The 27,756-nt window shown below is 34.6% G+C and overlaps 2 protein-coding genes across 2 annotated transcripts in view; one reads left to right on the top strand and one right to left on the bottom strand.

The window, feature by feature from the left end:
* The window catches only part of antxr1a (ANTXR cell adhesion molecule 1a), a 370,977-nt gene that overhangs the window by 317,568 nt on the left and 25,653 nt on the right, over positions 1–27,756 (top strand). The window lies entirely within an intron of this gene.
* Positions 1–27,756, bottom strand: part of ntrk2a (neurotrophic tyrosine kinase, receptor, type 2a) — a 122,591-nt gene that overhangs the window by 11,729 nt on the left and 83,106 nt on the right. The window contains exons 12-15 of the mRNA XM_056463045.1: positions 16,954–17,142; positions 11,762–11,892; positions 10,815–10,987; positions 7,096–7,336 (exon numbers count right to left, since the gene is read on the bottom strand). Coding sequence (XP_056319020.1) covers positions 7,096–7,336; positions 10,815–10,987; positions 11,762–11,892; positions 16,954–17,142 — 734 coding nt within the window. The remainder of the gene's footprint in view (positions 1–7,095; positions 7,337–10,814; positions 10,988–11,761; positions 11,893–16,953; positions 17,143–27,756) is intronic.

Raw genomic sequence — 27,756 nt, forward strand, 5'->3', positions numbered from 1 at the left:
AATAACCCACTTTATATTGTTATTTTTTTTCTGAAAGCTAGACCATATATTTTACTTGTCTAGAAAATGCTTATTGATTTAAGAATTGTTAGATATTTGGACTAGAAACATGTATAAATCATAATTTAACACTACCTCACTTGGACATGAGTGTGTATCAAACAACTTGATCTCATTTATGCATTGTCTTACCTCACAGGTGTCAAAGCCAGTTCCTCTGCACAGTTTAGTTCCAACCCTAATTAAACACACCTAATCAAATTAATTGAGTCCTTCATGTTTGTTTGAAACCTACAGGTAAATGTGTTTAAGCAGGGTTGGAACCTCCAAGAAATGGCTTTGACACCTGTGTCTTACCTACTGTACACCCTACACCAGGGGTGGCCAACCCTGTTCCTGGAGATCTACCTTCCTGCAGATTTCAGTTGCAACCCATATCAAACATACCTGCCTGTAATTATCAAGTACTGTTCAGATCCTAATTAATTAGTTCAGGTGTGTTTGATCAGGGTGGGAGCTGAACTCTGCAAGAAGGTAGATCTCCAGGAACAGGAACTATGGTGTGCAGGGCTGCAGCCCTCCAAGAACTGGCTTTGACACCTGTGTCTTACCTACACCCTACACAAGAGATGGCCAACCCTGTTCCTGGAGATCTACCTTCCTGTAGATTTCAGTTGCAACCCATATCAAACATACCTGCCTGTAATTATCAAGTACTGTTCAGGTCCTAATTAATTAGTTCAGGTGTGTTTGATCAGGGTGGGAGCTGAACACTGCAAGAAGGTAGATCTTCAGGAACAGGAACTATAGTGTGCAGGGATGCGGCCCTCCAAGAACTGGCTTTGACATCTGTGTCTTACCTACACCCTACACAAGAGGTGGCCAACCCTTTTCCTGGAGATCTACATTCCTGCAGATTTCAGTTGCAACCTATATCAAACACCTGCTTGTAATTATCAAGTACTGTTCAGGTCCTAATTAATTAGTTCAGGTGTGTTTGATCAGGGTGGGAGCTGAACTCTGCAAGAAGGTAGATCTCCAGAAACAGGAACTATAGTGTGCAGGGCTGTGGCCCTCCAAGGACTGGCTTTGACACCTGTGTCTTACCTACACCCTTCACCAGGGGTGGCCAACCCTGTTCCTGGAGATCTACTTTCCTGCAGATTTCAGTTGTAACCCATGTCAAACACACCTGCCTGTAATACTCAAAGCTGTTCAGGTCCAAACTAATTGATTCAGGTGTGTTTGATCAGGGTAGGAGCTTAACTCTGCAGGAACATTCTGTCTCACTACAATCCAACCCGCTCTTTAAGATCTCAAAACTCAGGGCTTCTGGTAGTACCTAGAATAGCAAAGTCTACTAAAGGTGGTCGAGCCTTCTCATTTATGGCTACAAAAATCTGGAATAGCCTTCCTGATAATGTCCGAGGCTCAGACACACTCTCTTAGTTCAAAATTAGATTAAAGACCTATCTTTTTAGTAAAGCATGTACACAACACATCACATGACGGTATGATGCATGAGTGTGCTCCATGCAGATGAGAGGGCTTGACAACAACCTGCTGGACACACTCCTCCTGTTTTAATGCACCAGACATTTTGTTAGAAATACTCATGTGCTTTACATGTTTGTTTCTACGTTTATTTATATAACTACTATTTTCATTTTTAACACTTCATTTTGCATCTCGTTTAAATACACTATAAACAGCAGCTACGCTAATTATTTTATATATTCTCTATTTCCATCTGGGGATACACATCTCGAGGCTCCTATAGATTATGCAGCATCATTGATGCAATCCAAGACATGCGAAGAAATGATGCCAAAGTATCCATTATCCTGGACGAGGCCGTATCCTGAGCTGATGCTGTGGTAATCATGGAGCAGCAGAGAGCGTGAGACTGATTCCTGAAAGATCACAGTGACAGACGAGTCTGCATTGACCCTGTCAGGCCAGCCTGAACACCCGCCGGTGACCTACTCACACCTGCAGTTCTCCATGATTGACGTCCAGCGTTCTCCGGTGCCTAGACTGCAGCTCTGCACAAGAAGTTTGGCCAGAGGAGAAATAGTAGTGCCCAACAGAGCCTGGTTTCTCTCAAGGTTTATTAGGCCATTCGCTCAGGAATAATGTAGGGAAATGTTATAAATCAGGAACTTAAAGCGTTAATGAAGAGGGAATAGTGACATCAACCAGTTGAAATGCACAAATGTGGCCCCTAAGAAGCTCTGTGGTTACACAACATGCTTTCACAACATAACTCCACCCATCAGCCAGTGCCTGACCAGCTGTTTCTATGGAAACTGATGTTCTGTAGGCCTAAGCAATGGTGTACACGTAGTACACGCACACACTCATCTACTGACCTGCATTTGAATCTCAGTGGAGGCTGGTATAATAGAGATGTGTCACGATATTCATCAGTGTTCAGAGATAAATGAACTTGAATAAACTTGGCACAGTTGTGGATGAGGCGAGTTATCTAATAGCCCAGCTCTGCGTGCATAAACGTCATTCAAGCCATATTCAATCACTGGATGGATGATTCACGCTGAACACATGAATGGAGCACAACAGAAGAACTTCCTGCTAACAAAGAATAAATGAAGCTGTCTGTCTCTCTTCGAATGTCTCTCTTCTGTCTATCCCTCTTCAAATGCTTAAGGTTCGGGTTCTTGTTTTCCGTCTCTCTCTCTCTATCCATTTATATTTTCATTGCCTCCTTTTTTAGGTCTCTTTTTTCCCAAACTTAGGCCTCTCTCGTTCTCTCTACAGGCCCTCGTGCTGAATGGAGGTGAATGCTAATGAGAGATCTTTAATGACTTTTTCGGTTTCTGTCTGACAGCGCAAGCGCTCTATTCTTTTTCTTTGCTGTTGCCATGGTAACACCTCTTTCCTGATTCCCACGCCACCTTCCTCCCTGACTCCTAATCTGGAAGAGACTTACTGACGGGACACACACACACACACACAGTGAAATTCTGCTGACATCATACAGGAAGAGAGCTGGTAGGGTCAAGGTGGTCAGATTGCTGGTATTCAGTGGTCTGTAGACAAGAACATGAGAAGAATATTGATTTATACATATAGTCGGAAAAAGAATTTGAATCCCTTTAAATGTCCTTGTGAAGTCAGCATTCATTTCCAACTAATGAAACCGAAGCGGAATGGAATGGTAATGCATCTTGATCTCGGTTTAGGGACCAATAAATCTCAATGTGAACACTGACATAATCTTGGCTATTTTGGTGTCTGCATCACATTAAATGCTTTTTTAATACACAGTGGAGATCAATGTTAGAGAACAACATACAATTTCCTAGGTTTTGAAGAGGCTGCTATTGGAAGTTATAGCAGTTGGAAGTTCTATTGGAAGTCATAGCAATAATAAAAGTTTTTCAAATAGTTGCATATCTACGTATAAAAGTATACTTACTCCCAGGTCCATTTATATTGAGGTTGATATTTAGCTGCACCATGTTGGTGTTTCGTAACATCTAATTTTTACGAGATGGGTCATTAGCCCATCGCTAGGCCCACACGGAATCTGCGCGATCAGAATTCAGCAGATTTTACCCCATCATTAATCTGTTTATTTGCTTGTGTAAATGTGTGTACATTTATATTTATTCAGTTTTTAAATTCATTTCAGTAATAATATTGACTAATATGAAAATATTCGTATGATTTATTTACCATATAGTTTGTAAAGTAATATTTTCTGTCTTTTAGTAGATCTGTTATATGAGAGACTTGCTTTGTTTACCAAATATGTGGATCTAATTGGATTTACACTGTAAACATTGAATACAAGTTAAAAATGTGTTACTTTTTATTTCATATATTATGGTTTTAGCTATGATACTCCCAAAATAATTCTGCATAAATCCGCAGACTTTTAACAAAATTCTGCGCAGAAATAGCAAAAAATGTCAGCAGATTCCGTCAGGCCCTACCTATTGCTCAACCCCCAACCTGGAGGACCAGGACATACACACATGCACTACAGACAATTTAGCTTACCCAATTCACCTATACCACATGTCTTTGAACTTTGAAACCGGAGCATCCGGAGGAAACTCTAGCCAACATGCAAACTCCACACAGAATTGCCAACTGATCCAGCTGGGGCTTGAACCAGCAACCTTCTTGCTTTGAGGCGACAGTGCTACCCACTGCGCCACTGTACTCCCTTATATACCTATGTTTGGGTGACGATGTTAAGGTTGATTTATACTTCTACGTCTTTTATCTTAATTGACAACTGCTATTTAACTGGCATCTTTACAATTTCACTAATGCTAAGTTCACACTGCATAATTTTCCAAATCATATTTTTTCACCCTGTGTGACTATCAGGGGTAGCATTCAGTTGCTGACGGAGCTTACACACTACATGATTCGCAAACTCCGATTCACAACAGCATGTGAGAACTGACAAGGAAGTAATGCAAGATCAGGCTTGAAAACAGAATTCTTGCACAAGACTGGAAATGGTACCCCGTTGCAGATAAATCTAAACGTTAAAAGAATTTCAGCCTAAGTTTTTTTCAACCTTTCCACCATTTCTTGCATCTAAAAAGACAAATTTTCCATCCATGTTCCTCATACCAACACAGGCGCATTCTGAAAACGTAGCCCTACAAACGTTTCTGGAGACAGCCAATTATGTAGCCGGAGGTACGTATGGCTGCATTTAATTTTTTTTAAACGAACGCTACGCGCAATTCCTTTTCGCGATTACCAGCTGACCGTTTACCTCCGTATGGACGGCATTCCGGCTGCAACCAGTTTGTCCCGTTAGCGCGCCATGTAGATCGGCGGACTTGAGACGCAGAGAGGAGTTTACTACGACGACAGAGTTCGAGTCTGGTGAAGAGCGGTTCCAGAAAGCAGGTAAGACAAAAACTGAATCCAAAAAATAAAATAAACAAGTGAATAACAGGGTGAGAATGTGGTAAAATCGAAAAACGTAGGTAAAAAAAAATCAGACGAGGGCTTTTCTTTTTTTAGATAGCTTTTGAAACGTGTTGGTGGGGTTTAGGGAAGTGTGTGGCCGGGTGAATCGATAAAATTTGTTGGGTTTAGGGAAGGGTGAGGTCTGGTCAGTCGATCGTTCGCTCAGTCAGTCAAAAAGTCAGTCGACAGCGGCCTCTGGAGGGTTTACCCGAGAACAGCAGGCGCAAATGGCACTCGCGAGGGAAATTTGAGATCTCAAAAAGCGTACACAGCGACCTCTGGTGGATTCACGAAAACAAAAACTGCAGAAAAACGTGTTGCCGAGACGTATTTAGCGGTCTACAGAAACGTCTGTAGCAATACGTTTTCAGAATGAGCCTGGGTTGCCTAATACTGTTGTTTACAACTCCTCCCCACCGTCCTGTATCTTGCTCTATCTTTGGCTGTAGGTCATCGTGGATGTGTTTTTCAGTCAGAAATCTTTTACAGATTCTCTTTGAACCCCAGTATACTTCAAATCAAGTTTTTTTTGTTCTTTATTTGAGGGCAAACAGAAGTCTGAAAAGGCTGAGTGACGGTATACTCTTTTCAAACACTCTAACTCCCTGGAGTTACAGTAGGTGTGGTTGTAAATGTGTCACTCTTTCCACACGTACGAGTCTCTGCATTGATCCTGTGGGCCAGCTTGTACACCCACCGTACCTGACCTACTCACTCCTGCAGCTTCTCTACGATGGATTTCCAGTATTCTCCAGCCTCCGGCGCCTAGACTGCAGCTCTGTACAAGAAGTTTGGCTAGAGGAGAAATGGTCGTGCCCAACAGAGCCTGGTTTCTCTCAAGGTTTTTTAATTTTTCACTTTCGTCAATTGGTGACGTTTTTTCCTCGCCATTGGCTTGCTTGGTTTGGGACTTGTGGAGCTGTGCATCGATGGATTTGCTCTTGAGAGTTTGACACAATCTACATTGTAAAAGCGCTATACAAATAAAAATAACTTGAATTGAATGCAGCCCTAAACACAACAATGGCGACTGAGAAACAAGAAAAGTTTCATGAACACATATGGCAAACAGCTCTCTCTACAAGAAGCGACACGGAGGTGGCTCTCACTTTGTTATCTATTTTATGCGGACAGAACGAATGGCACCACCAATATGCACAAACTCATACACTGTAAAAAATACTGGGTTCCACACAATTCATTCCTGTTGTCCCAACACAAATCAATTAAGTTAACTTAATTGCTTTTACCAATTTAATTGGTTTGAACGTAAAACAATTAGGATGTGTCCCCAAAAGCTTAAGAATTGTGTTGTTTCAACTCATTTTAAATAAGTAGTTTGAACAAGCAGCAAAATAATTTTTTTGGATTGAAGAAAAGATCCCTGCTGAAAAATCTAGCTTAACTCAGCCTAGGCTGGTTGGCTGGTTTTAGCTGGTTGACCAGGTTGGTTTTAGAGGGGTTTTGGCCACTTCCAGGCTGGTTTCCAGCTATTTCCAGCCTGGACTTAGCAAGTCAGGCTGGAAAATGACCAGCTAAATCCAGCTAAAACCAGCTTGATCAGCCTGGTTTCAACTGGACATAGCTGGTTTAGGCTCGGCTCCCAGCCTGACTAGGCTGGTCAAGCTGGTTTTAGCTGGTCATCTCCCAACCTGACCAGCTAAGACCAGGCTGGAAATGGCTGGAAACCAGCCTGGAAGTGGCCAAAACCCCTTTAAAACCAGCCTGGTCGACCAGCTAAAACCAGCCAACCAGCCTAGGCTGGTTTAAGCTGTTTTTTTCAGTAGGGATGTGTGTGACCCCCTCCATGTCTTTAAAATCTCTTCGCAAGCGATCATACTGGTGCGGATACATCTGCACCAGCTCTGCGACTTGACCCAAAACTATCTTTGCTACACTAAAAAAAAAAGATTCATTGGATTTAGTACTTTTTTTAAGGTAAGCTGTTGTAAACAGTTTATATGGGCTGATTTTAAACAAACAAATAAGGTTGAATATTACTATTGTTTGTTAAAATTCAGGCCATATAAATAGTTTGCAACCACTTACCTTTAAAAAAAATGTAGTAAATCCAATAAATATTTTTTTCAGTGTACTAACTAAAAACACAACCTAAAAAAAAAATCTTACCCGATAGTAGTCAGTACTGTAGACATCTCGGGACATCCCAAAGTCTCCAATCTTAACCAAGAGATTCTCCCCGACTAGACAGTTTCGTGTGGCCAGGTCTCTGTGCACAAAGTGCTGGGAGGCCAGATAGACCATGCCTGCGGCGATCTGCTGCGCGATGTGCAGCATCTGAGACTGAGTGAGCTCTGCCTGCTGCTGGATCTGTCCGTCAGCCATCAGAACCGCATCAGGACCATGAGCCCTGCGGTGAGCAGAGAAAATATCCACAACACGCTTCACAAATATGCATTTTACACTCACAGGTGCAAACTAATGCTGTTGATACACAGGGAAATGTTGCTAGGCAAACTAGGTGAGACACATGGGAACTAATTGGAGCAATGGGTTACAGAAACAATATTATTGCCCATTCTGAATAGAAAAGCAACCAAAATTGCCTGATAACATTGCTCAAAAGGTTAACCTGTGTATAATCAGCATATAACAGGATATCATTTGTCCTCAGCAATCTGGTTTCTAAATGAATGAGTTTGTGTTATTGTTTTTTAAAAACAGCAGAAATGCTTTGAACGCCTCATTTTCTGATTGAATACATGAAAAGCTGAAGGTTTACTTGAAAGGGTGTTCATAAGACTCTCATGACACCTTTAAAATGCTATGTCATTTTAAAAGCAAAGATGGCATTGTTTGAGATGTCTTTTTATGAAAGCTTGACATTGTCAAGTCAACATAACTTGTCATAAATCTGTCATAAACATGACTGTCACTTTTCTGATCACTGATCACTTTTTTTCAGTGCAACTAACTTAATTTGTCATTAAAACTGCTCGTTAAAAAGAGTCATTACTCTAATATTATTTTATAGCAGCATCATTGATATTTAATGATATTTTGATGACTATTTTAATTTGTACGACTGTAGCTGAGGTCATGAACAGTATTAATGAGACTGTTATAAAATTAATCGCACATGCCTCAGTAAAAATCGCCAGTGCCCCAGTAAATTCTTTTGAGATACGACTTACTTTATATACAAGTGAATTTACTAAGAGTGGTAACCCCAGAATAAAGACATTATTCTTTATGTGCAACCGAATCAACGCTGGTGACTGCAATGTAGTTTCATCAAAAAGCAAACTGAGCATGTGCACAGAAAATAAACATACTTGTGTACCTCACGCATTACTCCTGCTCCTGGTGTAAGTCCTGGTTTTAAATAAGCACGCCGAAAAGATAGACGCTGCTCACGCGTCGCTTATGCGGAGGTGTCGGCACGCAGTGAGTTTGCAAGTCGACAAAACAAAGTTTAAATAATATGATGGTGATCTTATTTAGACTAAGCATGGCTCCTGATAGATTTTTTGCATGAAGCAAAAAAGGGGATGATGAGCCAGCGAGGTAAGACTTAATAAATCTAATTCTCGGCAATGAGTCGGGTGTAAAGACAACACACAACTGATATTCTATAAAACATCTTTTTGTATTCGATAGAATTTCATTCAAATAAAATTAATATTCATGCAAATTATTTTTTTAATAGCTTAGCATCACTCCAGTTGTGTCTTTAGATTGTTTTTCAGTTACATTTAGGATTAATATATATATATATATATATATATATATATATATATATATATATATATATATATATATATATATATATATATATATATATATATAGTTGAAGTCAGAATTATTAACTCTTCTTTTTTTGTAATTTAGTTTTTTATTTTGATAGTGACAATATACAATTTTTACAATCAGATAGAAAAATATTTTTAACAGATATTACCCCATATAATTCCCCATCCCCACACCCCATTATACGCACATCAGGAAACACAGAATAACTATAGTTTAGACCAAGCTGTTAGATACTTTACATTAAGTTGACATCCGTAGCATCAGATGAGGGTTAAGTGTCCAAGATTTCTTTGACGTTGCATATATAGATTTTCCATGTCGTAAGAATGTCCACTTTGGCATGGTTGATCTGTGCTGATGACAGTTCCAGATACAGTATTTCCAATAGTGAATGTAACCAGTGTTTAACTGAGAGGACATGAGGAGGTTTCCACCTTTGTACCAACATTTTCTTTGTAGCAGTTGAAGCAGCTAACCAAAATTTACGGACCTTTGCATCTAAGGGAAATTGAGAGTTATCGTTCAATAGTAACAATACAGGATTAATACACTATGGATTTGGAGATAAACCTATGATATGTCGTATACGTGTGGTTAAATATGCCCTGTGAATAGTTTTAAAATGAATAAACTGGTGATTAGGGTTTGTGGAAGCGTGGAATGTATTATTCCATACAGTTTCCCAATCGATAGTTGTATTGGGTAGAGACAGATCAATGAACTCTTCTTGAAATATTTCCCAAATGATGTTTAACAGAGCAAGGACATTTTTACAGTATGTCTGATAATATTTTTTCTTCTTGAGAAAATCTTATTTGTTTTATTTCCGCTAGAATAAAAGCAGTTTTTAATTAAAAAAAGTTTAAGGTCAATATTATTAGCCCCTTTAAGCTACAGAACAAACTATCATATACAATAACTTGCCTAATTACCCTGTTAAGCCTTTTAATGTCACTTTAAGCTGTATAGAAGTGTCTTGAAAAATATCTAATAAAATATTATTTACTGTCATCATGACAAAGATAAAATAAATCAGTTATTAGAGATGAGTTATTAAAATTATTAAGTTTAGAAATGTGTTGAAAAAATCTTTTCTCCGCTAAACAGAAATTGAGGAAAAAATAAACGGGGGCTACTAATTCAGGGGGTTAAATAATTCTGATTGCCACTATATATATATATATATATATATATATATATATATATATATATATATATATATATATATATATATATATATATATATATATATATATATATATATATTATTTATTTATTTATTTTTGAGGGCGAGCTGTGCCCCAGAGCTTAATGTCTAGCAACAGCCCTGGCCTCATGACATTCATGTTTATGACAGATTTATGACAAGTTGTGCAGTCTTGGTTATGTCAAGTTGACAAAGACAGGTTATGATGTATTTGTTTATGTCAAGTTGTCATAACAAAGACATCTCAAACAATGTCACCATTGCCTTTAATATTATATAACTGAGCGAATGACGATTAATGACGGTCGTCATAAGCATGCATAGTGATATTGCATTCAATTTAATATACGTTAAAGTCACACTCTTCAAATTGCTGGTTATTGCTGGTTAACACAACTCTGGATTAAATATAGACAAACCTACAGTAACACTTGGTTAATTATTGCATGTATAAAATCACATTCATATTCATAATGTCATGTCATGATTATAAAAGTTTCAAAACAATCTTTTGAACACCCCCTTTAATTAAAGTTTTGACAAACTGAACAAGGACAAAGCAATTGAACAAAAAATGTGGGGTTCCACTTTACAGTAAGATTTCCTTAACGCATTTACTAACATAAACGAATTATGAACAATAATTGTACAGCATTTATTACTCATAGTTCAACATTTACTAATGCATTATTAAAATACAAATTAATGCTTGTTACCATTAGTTAACGCACTGAACTAGTTAGTATTGTAGTAGATCATGTTAGCAAATACATTAACTAACATTAAATCATGCAACCATATTGTAAAGTGTTACCAAATGTGACTACACACTTTTTTATTCCAATAAGATACATCCAGACAGCAATACCTGAGGAACTTGTTGAGGTCGCCGTGCATCATGTACTCAAACACCATAATGAGAGGATCGCTCTCCACGCAAACACCGTAGAACGTGACAATGTGCTCGTGCTGCAGATTGGTCAACAACTCGGCCTCGCGGTGGAAGTCCTTCCTGGCGTTCTCACTAGCCTCTTTCAAAGTCTGCAAGAATAAAACACAAACGCATTACGTATATGTCGATTCGGTGTGCTCATGTCAACAGTAACTTAAACCATCGTTTATCAACCATGTTCCTTAAAGCACACCAACTGTACACATTTTCAACCTCCGCCTAATCAAGCACACCTGAATCAACTGATTAGGACATTGGAAGAGACTCCAAAACCTGAAATGAATGGTTCAGATAAGGGAGCTCAGCAGGCACAGGACATCAACATGATGTCAGATTGACGTTGTACTCCAACGCCGTGGGGACATTGGATTTTGGGTGAAAATTAAATTCAGGTTGACGTCAGAACCCAACGTCGGACAGATGTTTGAGGATTTGGGTCACTTTCCAACACAACCTAAAAACAACCAAATATCAACGTTTAATGATGTGACAGCTTGTGGACGTTACCACTATGACGTCTATCAGATGTTGGATTTTGGTTGCCATACCTGACAAATAAATATTAGTATTTGATGTCAATATGGCGTTGGTTCAAGATGTTGGCTCAACATTGGATTTTGATCACTTACCACCACAACCTAAAATCAACCAAATATCAACATCATTTGACAATGCTATTGGAAATCAAAATAACGTTGTCCTCAGACTCTGGCTAGTCATTGAATTTTGGTCACCCAACATCAAAACTTAAATCTAACCTAATATTAACGTCTATGACATTTTGTGCCTGCTGGGAGACATCCAAAACATGTACTGTTGGGCTCCAGGAACAGGGTTGGGAAACACTGACTTAAACAGCCAACCTTGACAGCCACTAAGATCTTCTCCTGGTCTGAAGACAGATTGTAGCATTCAGCCAGGAACACTTTCCCAAACGCTCCTTCTCCAAGTTCCCTCTTCAGCACAATGTTGTGCCTTTTAATATGCTGAACAACTGCGGAAAGAAAGCACACAAACACACTTTACTTTTGTGTACTTTTCTAAAATTCATATTGTTAAATTTGGGACATTCACTGAAAATGGTGGTATTGTGTTCAAAACAATATATATTTATGTATAATATATTTTTATTTATATAAAATGGAAAGAAGATTTTTTCAACACATTTCTAAACTCATTTCTTTTATCTTTGCCATGATGACAGTATATAATATTTGAGTAAATATACTTTCAAGACACTAGTATTCAGCTTAAAGTGACATTTAAAGGCTTATCTAGGTTAATTAGGCAAGTTAGGGTAATTAGGAAAATTACTATATAACAGTGGTTTGTTCTGTAAACAATTGAAAAAATATTGCTTAAGGGGGCTAATAATATTGACCTTAAAATGTTTTTAAAAAACTTGACTTACTCCAGAGGAAACAAATATTATAGGAAATACAAAACATTTGTAGTTAGTAATATAATCTCTTAGAGATCACACATTTATGGTAATGTAATCTGACTACTTTTGGATTACATTTAGATTACTCTTGTAATAGTGTTTGGGGTTAACACAAATTGTACTTTTTGTGTCAACCCTCTACATTTAGATTACAAACGTAATCTAAATGTAATCCAAAAATCCAAGACTACATTTAGATTACAAAATTATTATTAAATTACTGAATAAAATAATCTCTTAGATTACACATTTATGCTTATGCAATCTGACAACTTTTGAATTTTGTGTTAACCCTCTACGTTTAGAATACAAAAGTATTATAAATGTAATAACTTTTGGGTTAAAACATAATTACTTTTGTGTTAACCTTCTATAATAAATCTAAATGTAATCCAAAAGTAGTTAGATTACATTACCATAAATGTGTACTCTAAGAGATGATTGTATTTAGCAATATAATATCTTAGATTACACGTTTATACTAACGTAATCTGACTACTTTTGTTTTTCATTTAGATTACTTTTGTAATAATGTTTGGGGTTAGACAATCCAAAACAAATATTGCCTAAGGAGGCTAATAATATTGACCTTAAAATTATTTTCCAGAGGAAAAAATTGTATAGAAAATACCAAAAATTTGCAGTTAGTAATATAATCTCTTAAGAGATCACACATTTATGGTAATGTAATCTGACTACTTTTGGATTACATTTAGATTACTCTTGCAATAACGTTTGGGGTTAACACAAATTGTACTTTTTGTGTCAACCCTCTACATTTAGATTACAAACGTAATCTAAATGTAATCCAAAAATCCAAGACTACATTTAGATTACAAAATTATTTTTAAATTACTAAATAAAATAATCTCTTAGATTACACATTTATGGTAATGTAATCTAACTACTTTTGGATTACATTTAGATTACTCTTGTTACAGCGTTTGGGGTTAACACAAATTGTACTTTTTGTGTCAACCCTCTACTTTTAGATTACAAACGTAATCTAAATGTAATCCAAAAATCCAAGACTACATTTAGATTACAAAATTATTATTAAATTACTGAATAAAATAATCTCTTAGATTACACATTTATGGTTATGTAATCTGACTACTTTTGGATTGAATTTTGTGTTGACCCTCTACATTTAGAATACAAAAGTAATCTAAATGTAGTCACTTTTGGGTTAAAACATAATTACTTTTGTGTTAACCTTCTATAATAAATCTAAATGTAATCCAAAAGTAGTCAGATTACATTACCATAAATGTGTAATCTAAGAGACGATTGTATTTAGCAATATAATATCTTAGATTACACGTTTATACTAACGTAATCTGACTACTTTTGTTTTTCATTTAGATTACTTTTGTAATAATGTTTGGGGTTAGACAATCCAAAACAAATATTGCCTAAGGAGGCTAATAATATTGACTATAAAATTATTTTCCAGAGGAAAAAATAGTATAGAAAATACAAAAAATTTGTAGTTAGTAATATAATCTCTTAGAGATCACACCTTTATACTAATGTAATCTGACTACTTTTGTTTTTCATTTAGATTACTTTTGTAATAAAGTTTGGGGTTAGACTATCCAAAACAAATATTGCCTAAGGAGGCTAATAATATTGACCACAAAATTATTTTAAAAAAATTTAAAACAGTTTTCATTCTAGCTGAAATAAAACAATTGAGACTTTCTCCAGAAGAAAAAATATTATAGGAAATACTGTGAAAAATTCCTTGCTCTATTAAACATCATTTGTGAAATATTTGAAAAAGGAGAGCTAATCATTTTGACTTCAACTGTATTTATGCCCCCTCATGTTCTTGTAATATTTGTACCCCATTGACTCTTACAGTATGGACAGAAGCATATGTGAAACATTCAAACGAATATCCCTATTTTTTCTTGTCCCTGCTCTATAAACATTCAAAAGTCTGTGTATTTAGGATCCAAAAGCCTCGGTTACAAAAATAAGCCACATGTGTAATTCCGGACATTGCACATAATTTAATAAAAGGTGTACTAGAGATGGTTTGAGATACAGTGGAGATGTTTTTGGTCACAGGCATCCCTTTAGAGAGTGAAGACAGTGTGCAGATAAGAGCGGATTAATCAGGCGTTTAGTGTTCTGGAGGAGAGACAGATAAAGAGAGGAGATTCTGAACAGACACTGCGCTCGCAGAGATTTATCCTTAATGTGATTAAGAAATGCTTTTGAAGAAAAACTAGCCAGTCAGCCGATTACATTAGCGAGAGCTGGATGATGAGGCCGCATCGATCTACAGTAACTCACTGTACACCATAAGCCTATATTAAAAGTAACCAGAGTGCGGTGGAAAGGACATACTGTAACGAAAGAAAGAAAAAACACAGAGGGTTAAGAAAGATGAAGATGATGTACTGGGTGTTTGTGTACGCAGAAGGGCGTATTTTAGACACAATTAAAAGAAATTAATTAGTAAATATGTTTTGCTAGAAGAAAATGATTACAATTCTGTGCAAACAGTCAATGTTAATTTGGTGATGCGAAAATATAATATAATAATATAATATAATAATATAATATAATATAATATAATATAATATAATATAATATAATATAATAATATAATTTAATATAATATAATATAATATAATATAATATAATATAATATAATAATATAATTTAATATAATATAATATAATATAATATAATATAATATAATATAATATAATAATATAATATAATATAATATAATATAATATAATATAATATAATATAATATAATATAATATAATAATATGATATAATATAATATAATATAATATAATATAATATAATATAATATAATATAATATAATATAATAATATGATATAATATAATTTTACTTTTGCAGCATTCCTCTACAAATTGTATATAAACAGTAATTAATAAATAAAAATAAAAATAAACTGGTAATAAAATATAAAGACAGGCCACAATTGTAAAATACAATTAGTTAACTTTACTTTAAAATTGAGTACATAGACATAGTAAATGAATTATGTGTGTAATTTTGAACATATTTTTTACTGTTTTAAGCTATAATGGTTTTACTCATTTCTTTAAAAAGTCAATTTATTAATTACTTTTTACAGTGAAAGTTTGAATTTCTTTTGCCCACCAATGCTGAAGAGTCATATATCTTATGAATCTTTGTGATAAGATGACCATTTGATTTTACAGCAAACCTATAAAAGATAGCATATCAAAAATAACGAAAGCATTGATAATAATAAGAAATGGTTCCTGAGCAATGTTTGATAGAATGCTTTCTAAAGGATCATGTGACTTTAAAGATGCCAGTAAATTACATTTGACATTGTTTTCTAAATTCCAAAAATATTGAACATTATTTTATTATTTCTTTCATTGTATTTTTGCTGTAACAAATGCAAAAAATATTAAATAAATATTCCAAATTCTTGACTTGTAGTGTATAGTGGAAGTAAGGTCAGTATACAGTTATAAACAAAATTATTAGCCTTCCAGTGAAATTGCATATATATATATATATATATATATATATATATGTATATATATAAGTTGAATATATATATGAGTTGAAGTCAGAATTATTTGCCCCCTTTGAATTTTTTCTCTTTTTTAAATATTTCCCAAATTATGTTTAACAGAGCAAGGAAACTTTCACAGTATGTCTGATAATATTTTTTCTTCTGGAGAAACTCTTATTAGTTTTATTTCGGCTAGAATAAAAGCAGTTTTTAATTTTTTATGAACCATTTTAAGGTCAAAATTATTAGCCCCATTAAGGAAAATATCTAGTCAAATATTATTTACTGTCATCGTGGCAAAGATAAAATTAATGCGTTTTTAGAAACGAGTTATTAAAACTATGTTCAGAAATGTGTTGGAAAAAAATCTTCTCTCCAATAAACAGAAATTGGGGAAAAAAATAAACAGGGGGGCTAATAATGCTGACTTCAACTGGGTATATATGTGTATTTATTTTGTAGATATATTTCCCAAGTGATGTTTAACAGAGTAATTACATTTTTCATAGTATTTCCTATTATATTTTTCTTCTGAAGCAAGGCTTATTAGCTATCTTGTTAAAATTATTAGCATCCCCGTCGGCGCAATAGCCTAGTGGTTAGCGTGTCGACATATTGTGCAGTAGCACATCAGGGCGTCCCGAGTTTGAATCCCGGCTTGAGGACATTTCCCTACCCTAAACTCCCCCCCCCCCCCCCCCCCCCCCCCCTCCCCTCTCTCTCTCTCTCTCCAACTTCGCTTCCTGTCTAATTACTGTCCTATCTAATAAAGGCAAAAATAAGCCAAAAATAAATCTTTAAAAAAAAAAAATTATTAGCATCCTTAAGAATTTTTTTTTTTCTAATTTGTTATTAGAAATTAGATATTAGAATTTGCTTAAATGAATTATTATTAATATTATGTTTAAAAATATGTTAAAAATCGCTGCTAAACACCAAATGGGAAATCTTTAAAAAACAAATACAATTTTGGGCTAACAATTTAGTCTTCAACTGTAAATAATAAATGTCTTATTTTCTAAAACATGACATCTTGTAATGGCAGATGTAGACAGAGCCACTCACAGGTATCAGACTTGAGCAGACTGCTGGTGCTGCGGAAATACTGCGGGTTCTCGATCACAGGAATCTTGGTCATGCCGATGATCACAGCGTCTGCGTTCATGTCGGAGGACGAGGGAGTGTTGGAGCCGTTGGACACGTGATGAAGAGGACTGGCAGAGTCATCGTCATTGCTGATCACAGAGGACGGACCTGCGTTCAAGACAGAGATCTGTTTTTACAAACACAATATTTCATACTAAACATATCCTTCCTGTCAAATCTGGGCAGACTACTAATGAATTGTAAATGTGTGAGATTTACGCATTTATGGTAACATAATCTGACTACTTGTGGAATACACGTAGATTACTTTTATACAATTTAGTACTTTCTGTGTTGACCCGAAAAGTTATTACAAAAGTAATCTAACTGCCAGGTTACATTACCATAAATGTGTAATCTAAGAGATTTTATTACAGAATTAAAGCAAATCTCTTAGATTACACATTTATGGTAACGTAATCTGACTACTTTTGGATTATATTTCGATTATTTTTGTAATCTAAATGTAGAGGGTTAACACAAAAAGTAAGTTTTGTGTTAACCCGAAAGGTTATTACAAAAGTAAGCTAAATGTAATCCAAAAGTAGTCAGATTACGTTACCATAAATGTGTAATCTAAAAGATTACATTTTAGAATTTAAAAAATCTCTTAGATTACACGTTTATGGTAATGTAATCTCACTACTTCTGGGGTTAACACAAACTTGGGGTTTACTTACACAAACGTTAGAAAAGTTTAGATTTAAAAAGTTTTATAATGTAATCCAAAAACTGTCAGATTAAATTACCATAAATGTGGAATCTAAGAAATTATTTTACTGAATGCAATTTAAACTCTTAGATTACAACTTAATCTGACTACTTTTGGATTACATTTTGATTACTTTTGTAATCTAAATGTAAAGAGTTGACACAAAAAGTTAATTTTGTGTTAACCTGAAGAGGTATTACAAAAGTAATCTAAATGCAATCCAAAAGTAGTCCGATTACATTACCATAAATGTGTAATCTAAGAGATTACATTACAGAATTAAAGCAAATCTCTTAGATTACACATTTATGGTAACGTAATCTGACTACTTTTGGATTATAGTCCGATTATGTTACCATAAATGTGTAATCTAAGAGATGATTATATTCAGCAAAATAATCTCTTAGATTACGTTTATGGTAACATAATCTTACTACTTTTTGTCAACACCATTTTACACTGTTTTAATACATGTAACCCCTGTACATTTACATCACAAAAGTATTCTAAATGTAATCCAAAAGAAGTCAGATAACAATACCTAAAATGTGTAATCTAAGAGATTATATTTCAGAATTTTAACAATCTCTTAGATTACACGTTTATGGTAATGTAATCTCACTACTTTTGGGGTTAACACAAACTTGGGGTTAATTTACACAAAAGTTTAGATTTAAAAAGTTTTATAATGTAATCCAAAACTAGTCCGATTAAATTACCATAAATGTGGAATCTAAGAAATTATATTACTGAATGCAATATAAACTCTTAGATTACAACTTAATCTGACTACTTTTGGATTACATTTTGATTACTTTTGTAATCTAAATTGTAAAGAGTTGACACAAAAAGTAAATTTTGTGTTAACCTGTAGAGGTATTACAAAAGTAATCTAAATGCAATCCAAAAGTAGTCCGATTACATTACCATAAATGTGTAATCTAAGAGATTATATTAGAGAATTAAAGCAAACCTCTTAGATTACACATTTATGGTAACGTAATCTGACTACTTTTGGGTTATATTTAGATTATTTTTATAATCTAAATGTAGAGGGTTAACACAAAAAGTACGTTTTGTGTTAACCCGAAAGGTTATTACAAAAGTAAGCTAAATGCAATCTAAAAGTAGTCTGATTACGTTACCATAAATGTGTAATCTAAGAGATGATTATATTCAGCAAAATAATATCTTAGATTACGTTTATGGTAACATAATCTTACCACTTTTTTGTCAACACTGTTTTACACTGTTTTAACACATGTAACCCCTGTACATTTAGATTACAAATGTAATCTAAATGTAATCCAAAAGAAGTCAGATAACAATACCTAAAATGTGTAATCTAAGAGATTATATTTCAGAATTTTAACAATCTCTTAGATTACACGTTTATGGTAATGTAATCTCACTACTTCTGGGGTTAACACAAACTTGGGGTTGATTTACACAAAAGTTTAGATTTAAAAAGTATTATAATGTAATCCAAAAACTGTCAGATTAAATTACCATAAATGTGGAATATAAGAAATTATATTAATGAGTGCAATTTAAACTCTTAGATTACAACTTAATCTGACTACTTTTGGATTACATTTAGATTACTTTTGTAATTCCGATTACTTTTGTAATCTAAATGTAAAGAGTTAACACAAAAAGTTAATTTTGTGTTAACCTGAAGAGGTATTACAAAAGTAATCTAACTCCAATCCAAAAGTAGCCAGATTACATTATCACAAATGTATAATCTAAGAGATTATATTACAGAACTGAAGCAAACCTCTTGTAATGTAATCTGACTACTTTTGGGTTATATTTAGATTATTTTTATAATCTAAATGTAGAGGGTTAACACAAAAAATAAGTTTTGTGTTAACCCGAAAGGTTATTACAAAAGTAAGCTAATTGCAATCCAAAAGTAGTCTGACTACGTTACCATAAATGTGTAATCTCAAAGATTCAGCAAAATAATCTCTTAGATCAGTGTTTCCCAACCCTGTTCCTGGAGGCACACCAACAGTACACATTTTGGATGTCTCCCTTTTCTGACCCATTAACTTCAGGTGTTGGAGTCTCTGCTGATGTTATGATAAGTTGATTCAGGTGTGTTTGATTAGGGAGAGGTTGATAATGTGTACTGTTGGTGTGCCTTCAGGAACAGGGTTGGGAAACACTGTCTTAGATCACGTTTATGGTAACATAATCGTACTACTTTTTGTCAACAGTGTTTTAACACATGTAAACCCTGTACATTTAAATTACAAATGTAATCTAAATGTAATCCAAAAGAAGTCAGATAACAATACTTAAAATGTGTAATCTAAGAAATTATTTTACTGAATGCAATATAAACTCTTAGATTACAACTTAATCTGACTACTTTTGGATTACATTTAGATTACCTTTGTAATCTAAATGTAAAGAGATAACACAAAAAGTTAATTTTGTGTTAACCTGAAGACGATCCAAAAGTAGCAATCCATAAGTAGTCGGATTACGTTTCCATATATGTTTAATCTAATACATTATATTATTTAATACAATCATTAGATTACACGCTTATGGTAATGTAATCTGACTACTTTTGGATTACACTTATCTTAGTTTTGTAATTACTTCTGGGGTTAAAAAAAGTGTTAATCCTCTACATTTAGTTACTTTAGTACCCAAAAGTAGTCAGATTAAATTACCATAAATGTGTAATCTAATAGATTAAATTACTGAATACAATATAATCTCCTAGATTACATATTTATGATAACATAACCGGACTACTTTTAGATTACATTACAACTTTATTGGATATCACATATATTGAAGCTCATATATGTTGACAGTTACAAAGAAAAAAGAAACAATGTAATTCTTTATAACTATTGATACTTTACAAATACATTACAAAACAATACTAAAAGACATAAATTCACAGCAAAATAACTGTGTTCGAAATGTGAAAGAAAATTACAAACATGTACATAAAGAAATATAAACATTAAATAAAAAAGATTAAAAAATAGGAGAATCAATGGATTTTGAACAACTCACTGTCATTGTGTAAATAATATATATAATCATGGGTGATCCACAAAAGTAACTACACTGAAAAAAGTTTTGAGCAATGTTCAACTTTAAATTCAGCCCAAATAAATTGTTTACAACCACTTAACGTAAAACAATTGAGTAAATGCAAGGAATCATCTTTGAATAATTTTTTTCAGTGTAGTCTGATTGCAGGTATTTTTAAAAGTAGTTTACTCTAATTACAAATCCTTGATTTGAGTAATCTGATTCCATAATCCAGATTACTTTCATTATAATGCGTTTTTTTCATTGTAATCAACATTTTCTGTTGCTCCCATTGCCTTTTATATTGATCTTTCTCAAAGAGAGATTACTCTTTTCCACAATAAACAATCCCTTGGCTCCATGTTTCAAATTAAACATTAAAAATGATCAATATAAGCATAAAATGTTCAGCTGAAACATCAGAGCAAGGTCTCTCCGGGACAGCAAGCTCATTTTTAAAAAAGACTGACACGGCTCCAGTTTGAAGTCAAGCGTTTTGGCAGAATCAGAAAGGAAAAATGTAATACATGAAGCAAAAACAGCAGGGGTTTTCCTGTCTTACAGGATGTTTGTATGTACAGTGGGCTTCAAGAGACCACACTGAAATGTTGGACCTGCTTTTTTCACCACAAGCTAATAAACAGAAAGGTTTGGCATTGAGAACAGTGATTTAAAACCTTCAGACACAAAATGAATCTTTCTTGATCAATGATTTAGTAAATCTGAGACATGATGTGACTGCGCAGACGGTGATTCAACCAAAGCACAAGATGCTCTTTGGCAAAATCTCAAATCATGCTGATCGTATTCGTCAGGTTTTAACACAAACGCGTGGACTTTCTCACATTCTGCCGTCATTAGAGCAAAGGAAGAACATGCAGTAACTAATAACCTGCTAAGACTAATAAACACTAGCCAAAAACCTCAGAATCACGCAGTGTTCAGCCAGTTTTGATACTCAATCAGTGTTCTGTTGTAACCGGAATAAAACACAAGGAACCATGCAGCGAACAGAAATGAATAGTGGGCATTTAAGCATCTTCATGTGCCAAGGAAAGCCAGAAACACCATCGGGAGTCCAGTTGTTCCGCTTTCATGAGGACTGGAATGTTCATCAAAGCATCTATTGTGAGATACTGGAGAGATAACTTAAAGTAAAAAGCATTTTAGCTGATGTAGAGATTTAAAGAATGCTTTTTATTAACAATAATTTTGATTTAGGCTAAATTCATACAACTGTTTTGTATGGAAAGTGTTAGGAAATGTTAGAATATGTTAAACGAGGCACTGTCAAATTACTTACATGGACAAAAAATTATAATTTACCATTAAAAAATAGATTTTACCATTAAATTATTTAAAAAATAAGGTAGAAATCATTAAATATATATTTTATTTTGCTGTCGGTACAAAGTACAAAATGTAACTACAGAAGAGTCGAGGTTTAAATAGGAAAAAGGTCATTTTTAAGAGAGATGCTAATGGTTGACTCTAATCCGATTCAATGATTTATGCTAAGCTAAGCTAAAAGTGCTTCCTTCAGACCTGGAGATTGGCTTAATGGATTCAAAGAATGGTGAAACTCAACTGTTTTACACTGGGGGAGTTATAAAATGAACATTTTCCAAAAAATAAGTGGAGTGTTCCTAAGTTCAGCTATCTTTATTATTGTGTCATGAATCTTACCCTGTCCATAAATCAGTGCACATGATTAGGTGATAGGAATGTTGATTTTGGAAAACCGCCTTCTTTATAACTTACTGTAAGTTGCACAACTGTAACCCGAGCAGGATTTGTACATAACAGAAATCCTTCTAAGACAAATATTCTCATTAAACAATCTCCTGTCTCTGTTTACCTCAGGTATCAGATGCCATGTTTACTTTGAAGCAAATGAAAATGAGTTTAAGGATTGGATATACAAGACAATAAGCATTGCTCATTAAATAGTTCTGCTGTCATTTATCCACCCTTTTGTTCTTGGAGTACAAATCAAGATGTTTCTTGTGTTTTTGACCATATGATATACGCAGGTAAGACCCAATGTTGTTTTAGACAATGAAAATCTCACAATTAATACACTGTAATAAATGCCGGGATCCACACAATTCATTTGTTTTCTGTTGTTGTCTATGGTAGCGGTGCGTTTTTTTGAGCGCAACCAGTGTAGCAAGGCACTAAGTGTAGAGTCAACTCTGAGCGTTTTTTTCAGACATTGCAATTTAAAAAAAACGCAGTGCCCTTCAGCGTCCAATCACAGAGGAGGAGGAGCCGGGCAAAACCGCTGCGCTATTCCAAGGTATGTCTTTCCAAGATAGCAACTGCTAAATAACAGAGAATAATACGTAGGTTAGTGTATGCTTTATTCAGCTCTTTTTGTTTCTGTCAACTTTGTGTATTTGACTGTTTGGCGCCATCTTGTGACTGAATAATTCGCAGGTTAATGTATACTCCATCTGCTGTTTTTGTTTTTGTAAGCTTTGCGTTTAATTTAAGAAATTACAGCTCTTATGCTCAGAACAATGTTTTGTGTCTAATATTTATGTTTTGTGGCAAGTAGTTGTTTAATAAGCTTTAATAAGTACATCCAGGAAGGTTTATGCAAAAGTGCTCTGCTTCGTGTCGGGCTGTAGTCACATATATATATATAATAAAAAATAATAAAAGAAGTAAAAATAAAAAAAGAAGAAATAAAAATAAAATAAAAACAAATGAAAAAAAACAAAAAAAGAAGAAATAAAAATAAAATAAAAACAAATAAAAATAAATTTAAAAAGAAGGAATAAAAATAAAATAAAAGTAAATAAATAAATAAATCATAAAAAATAATAATAAAATAAAAATAATAATAAAATAAATAAATAAATAAATAATGTCGAGCTTTACTCTGCGAGAAGCAACAATATATATATATATATATATATATAAAATTCTAAAAATTATAAATTAACATAAAATAAATTAATAAATAATATTAAATTAATAATAAATTAATAAATAAATTCAAAATTATTAATTAAAAATAAATAACAATGGCGACGCAGTGGTGCAGTAGGTAGTGCTTTCGCCTCACAGCAAGAAGGTCACTGGTTCAAGCCTCGGCTGGGTCAGTTGGCGTTTCTGTGTGGAGTTTGAATGTTCTCCCTGCGTTTGCGTGAGTTTCCTCCGGGTGCTCCAGTTTCCCCCACAGGTGAATTGGGTAGGCTAAATTGTCCATAGTGTTTGAGTGTGAGTGAGTGTGTATGGATGTTTCCCAGTGATGGGTTGCAGCTGGAAGGGCATCCGCTGCGTAAAACATATGCTTGACAAATCGGCGGTTCATTCCGCTGTGGCGACCCCAGATATATAAAGGGACTAAGCCAAAAAGAAAATGAATGAATGAATGAATAAATATTAAAATAAATAAATAAATAAAAATGTCAGGCATTATTCTGCGAGAATAATAACCTGGATGTACATTATCCCTAACTTAACCTTGTCTGTTTAGACTGCGAGCTGTCCTTTGTTGGCATGTGAAAGATGGAGAGTGTGGAGAGAATGAGACGACCAGTGCCATGTGCTGAAGGTGCATTAGCCTCAGTGATATCTGAAAACTGGAGGTCAGCCATGTTGCGATGACCCTCTGATGGCACACGACAGCTTAAAACGTTTACCAGAAAACCCAAGCGTCTTGTTACCGGCAAAAGTGTCTGCTAAAATAATGAACAATACTTACAGGCCGTCAACACCTATTTTGCAGCCATTATGACATCATGCAGCGCTGATTCTGACACTGATAGCGGTTTAAACAAATGACTGAGCCACTGCTACAAGCTCTGGTCAATTTGTACTAACGTTTTTTCCTTGACATGTTATAAAACTTTTTTTCATTTCAGCCTTGAAAGTCTTGTTTATTAAATGGGTTTATCTGTTGAAATTCTTGATTCTGATAGAAGGTGTGTAATAAAACTATTTATTACACGGCTGTCTGGAATACTCGCTTCTTATTGGTTAATTATAACATTCCAAGGTATGTTATTCCAAGATAACAACTGCTGAATAACACAGACTCCTCCGGGAACATTTTGACCATCAGTGAATACGTTTATATCCATAAACTTACAATCACATTTATATGTATCTGCTCGTCTGTCACACCGCAGTTTTAAGCGCCGTCTTGTGTATAAATAATATGTAGGTTAGTCTATGCTCCATTCAACCGGGTTTTATTTTTGTCAGCTTTGCGTTTTTGACTGTTTGGTGCCGTCTTCAATCTAAACATGTTATGGACGTGACCAAAAAAGTGTGCAAGTATAGAACACTCATTCATTCATTCATTTTCTTTTCGGCTTAGTCCCTTTATTAATCTGAGGTCGCCACAGAGGAATGAACCGTCAACTTATCTAGCATATTTACACACACTATAGAAAAAAATCCGTAAAATTTACATGAAAAAAAAGTGGCAGCTGTGGTTGCCAGTTTTATACCGCTAAAAACACTGTACAGACCGTAAAAGCTATTTCTCATTTTACAGTAAACTACCGTATTTCATTAATTTATAGATGTAATATGTCTGTATTTTGAATTACCAACATCTACACATCTTTTGTTACACAGATAGACACGTTAGCACGTTAGCACAGCCGTATGCAGGTGGTGATGAGAAAGTTACATAATGAACCAATGCTCATCACAAACAACTCCCAAAGTGTATGGGTATATAGAAGATGCTCAGTGTCATTCACACTGCTAATAACACCAGTATGGTAACACGCATAAAATTAAAGTCATGAAATAAACATGGTTTATCAACATAAATCTCTAATGTACATAACTAATGGGTAAACAACGTCGTATATATTAAGGAAACATACTGTTAACCGGGTTACGGATAGAGCTGTCTTTCTGTAGAACAAAATTAATTTTACTGACATTTTTGCATTCATAACGATTAGATTCGATTTAGGTGGTCAGCGTCTAAGGACAGGGTTAATTTGATGTCCAGTAATGACGTGAAATTATGTTATTTGGTTGATTTTAGGTTGTGTTGGAAAGTAACCAAAATCCAACGTCGAGCCAACATCTTAAACTAGTCATAGTGACGTCAAATACTGACATTTATTCGTCAGGTATGGCAACCAAAATCCAATGTCTGATAGACGTCATACTGGTAACGTTCACACGTCAAGCTGTAACTTCATTAGACGTTGATATTTGGTTGATTTTAGGTTGTGTTGGATAGTGACCAAAATCCAATGTCGAGCCAACATCTTAAACTAGTCATATTGACGTCAAATACTGACATTTATTCGTCAGGTATGGCAACCAAAATCCAACGTCTGATAGACGTCATACTGGTAACATTCACACAACGTCAAGCTGTAACTTCATTAGACGTTGATATTTGGTTGATTTTAGGTTGTGTTGGATAGTGACCAAAATCCAATGTCGAGCCAACATCTTAAACCAGTCATATTGACGTCAAATACTGACATTTATTCGTCAGGTATGGCAACCAAAATCCAACGTCTGATAGACGCCATACTGGTAACATTCACACAACGTCAAGTTGTAACTTCATTAGATGTTGATATTTGGTTGATTTTAGGTTGTGTTAGAAAGTGTCCAAAATCCAACGTCGAACCAACATCTTAAACTAGTCATATTGATGTCAAATACTGACATTTATTCGTCAGGTATGGCAACCAAAATCCAACTTCTGATAGACGTCATACTGGTAACGTTCACACAACGTCAAGCTGTAACTTCATTAGATGTTGATATTTGGTTGATTTTAGGTTGAGCGTTGGACACTGACGTCAACCCGATCCCCACTATGTTGGGTTTCAACATCAATCTGACGTCATGTTGACGTCCTGTGCCTGCCGGGTTGTAGTGAGTTCTTGAAACATAAATTCACAGAGGATATAAATGTTAATAAAATATTTAAAAGATCTGTTTATAGTTCCAAAAAAGCTATAAATCTGAAAAACTCTCCAGAAAAATATCCACCTGTAAGTGTGTTTTATATATTAATTGAGGAAAATAAACATGCGTTATGGACGTGACCAAAAAAGTATGTAAGTATAGTACATACTATGTAGAAATTAAACTGCAGAACCCAAAAGAAATTATACTTATCAAAATGAAAGGAGCTGTCTTTATGTAGAGCATTTTTACATTTATGAGGAAAAAGCTTCATTATGGATGTGACATCTGTCTGTTAAGATGTGAAATCGGCATTTGTGTGACTTAATAAATCCAATAAAATAGTTTGAAAACGTTGACAGAGACATTTTTGAGCATTTTACAGCACTATAAAATGCAAACATACGTTGTTTTGGTAAAAAAAAAATTCTAATGCCAAAGTTGACATTAGCAAGAAATTGCTAAAAAAAGATCATTTTCTTTTCAGCTTAGTCACTTTATTAATCTGGGGTCACCACAGTGGAATGAACCGCCAACTCACCCAGCATATGTTTTAAGTGTAACACGGGGAGGTTCGGATTCACGTGCAGGTTTATTGGGTAGTCAGGGAAGCAATGGTCAACACGGGTGCAAACAGATGTATAAAGACAATCCAGAATCGTGGTCGGAATAACCAACGAGAGGTCGGAAGGCAGGCGGCAGACAGGGAGAAACAGATCAAGTAGGCGAGAATAAACACACGGAAAAACAAGACTAGGATAACGTGTTGTGGTGTCGCTAACAGTAAACAAGACTCGGCAATGGGAATGAGTGAGTGTGTCTTTGACAATCCTCAGGTGGTGCGAGTGTAATCAGTCAGAATGAGGAAGCATGTGAGCGAAGTGCATGTATGAAAATGTAGTCCAGAAATGGCAGATTTGTAGTCCATATATGATACCAGCGATCTAGGGAGTTACGATTGATGGTAATCGTGACATTAAGCAGGGGATGCCCTTCCAGCTGCAACCTCACGCACATACACTACGGACAATTTAGCC

Source organism: Danio aesculapii, chromosome 8, assembly GCF_903798145.1.
Source record: "Danio aesculapii chromosome 8, fDanAes4.1, whole genome shotgun sequence".
Classification (NCBI taxonomy): Eukaryota; Metazoa; Chordata; class Actinopteri; order Cypriniformes; family Danionidae; genus Danio; species Danio aesculapii.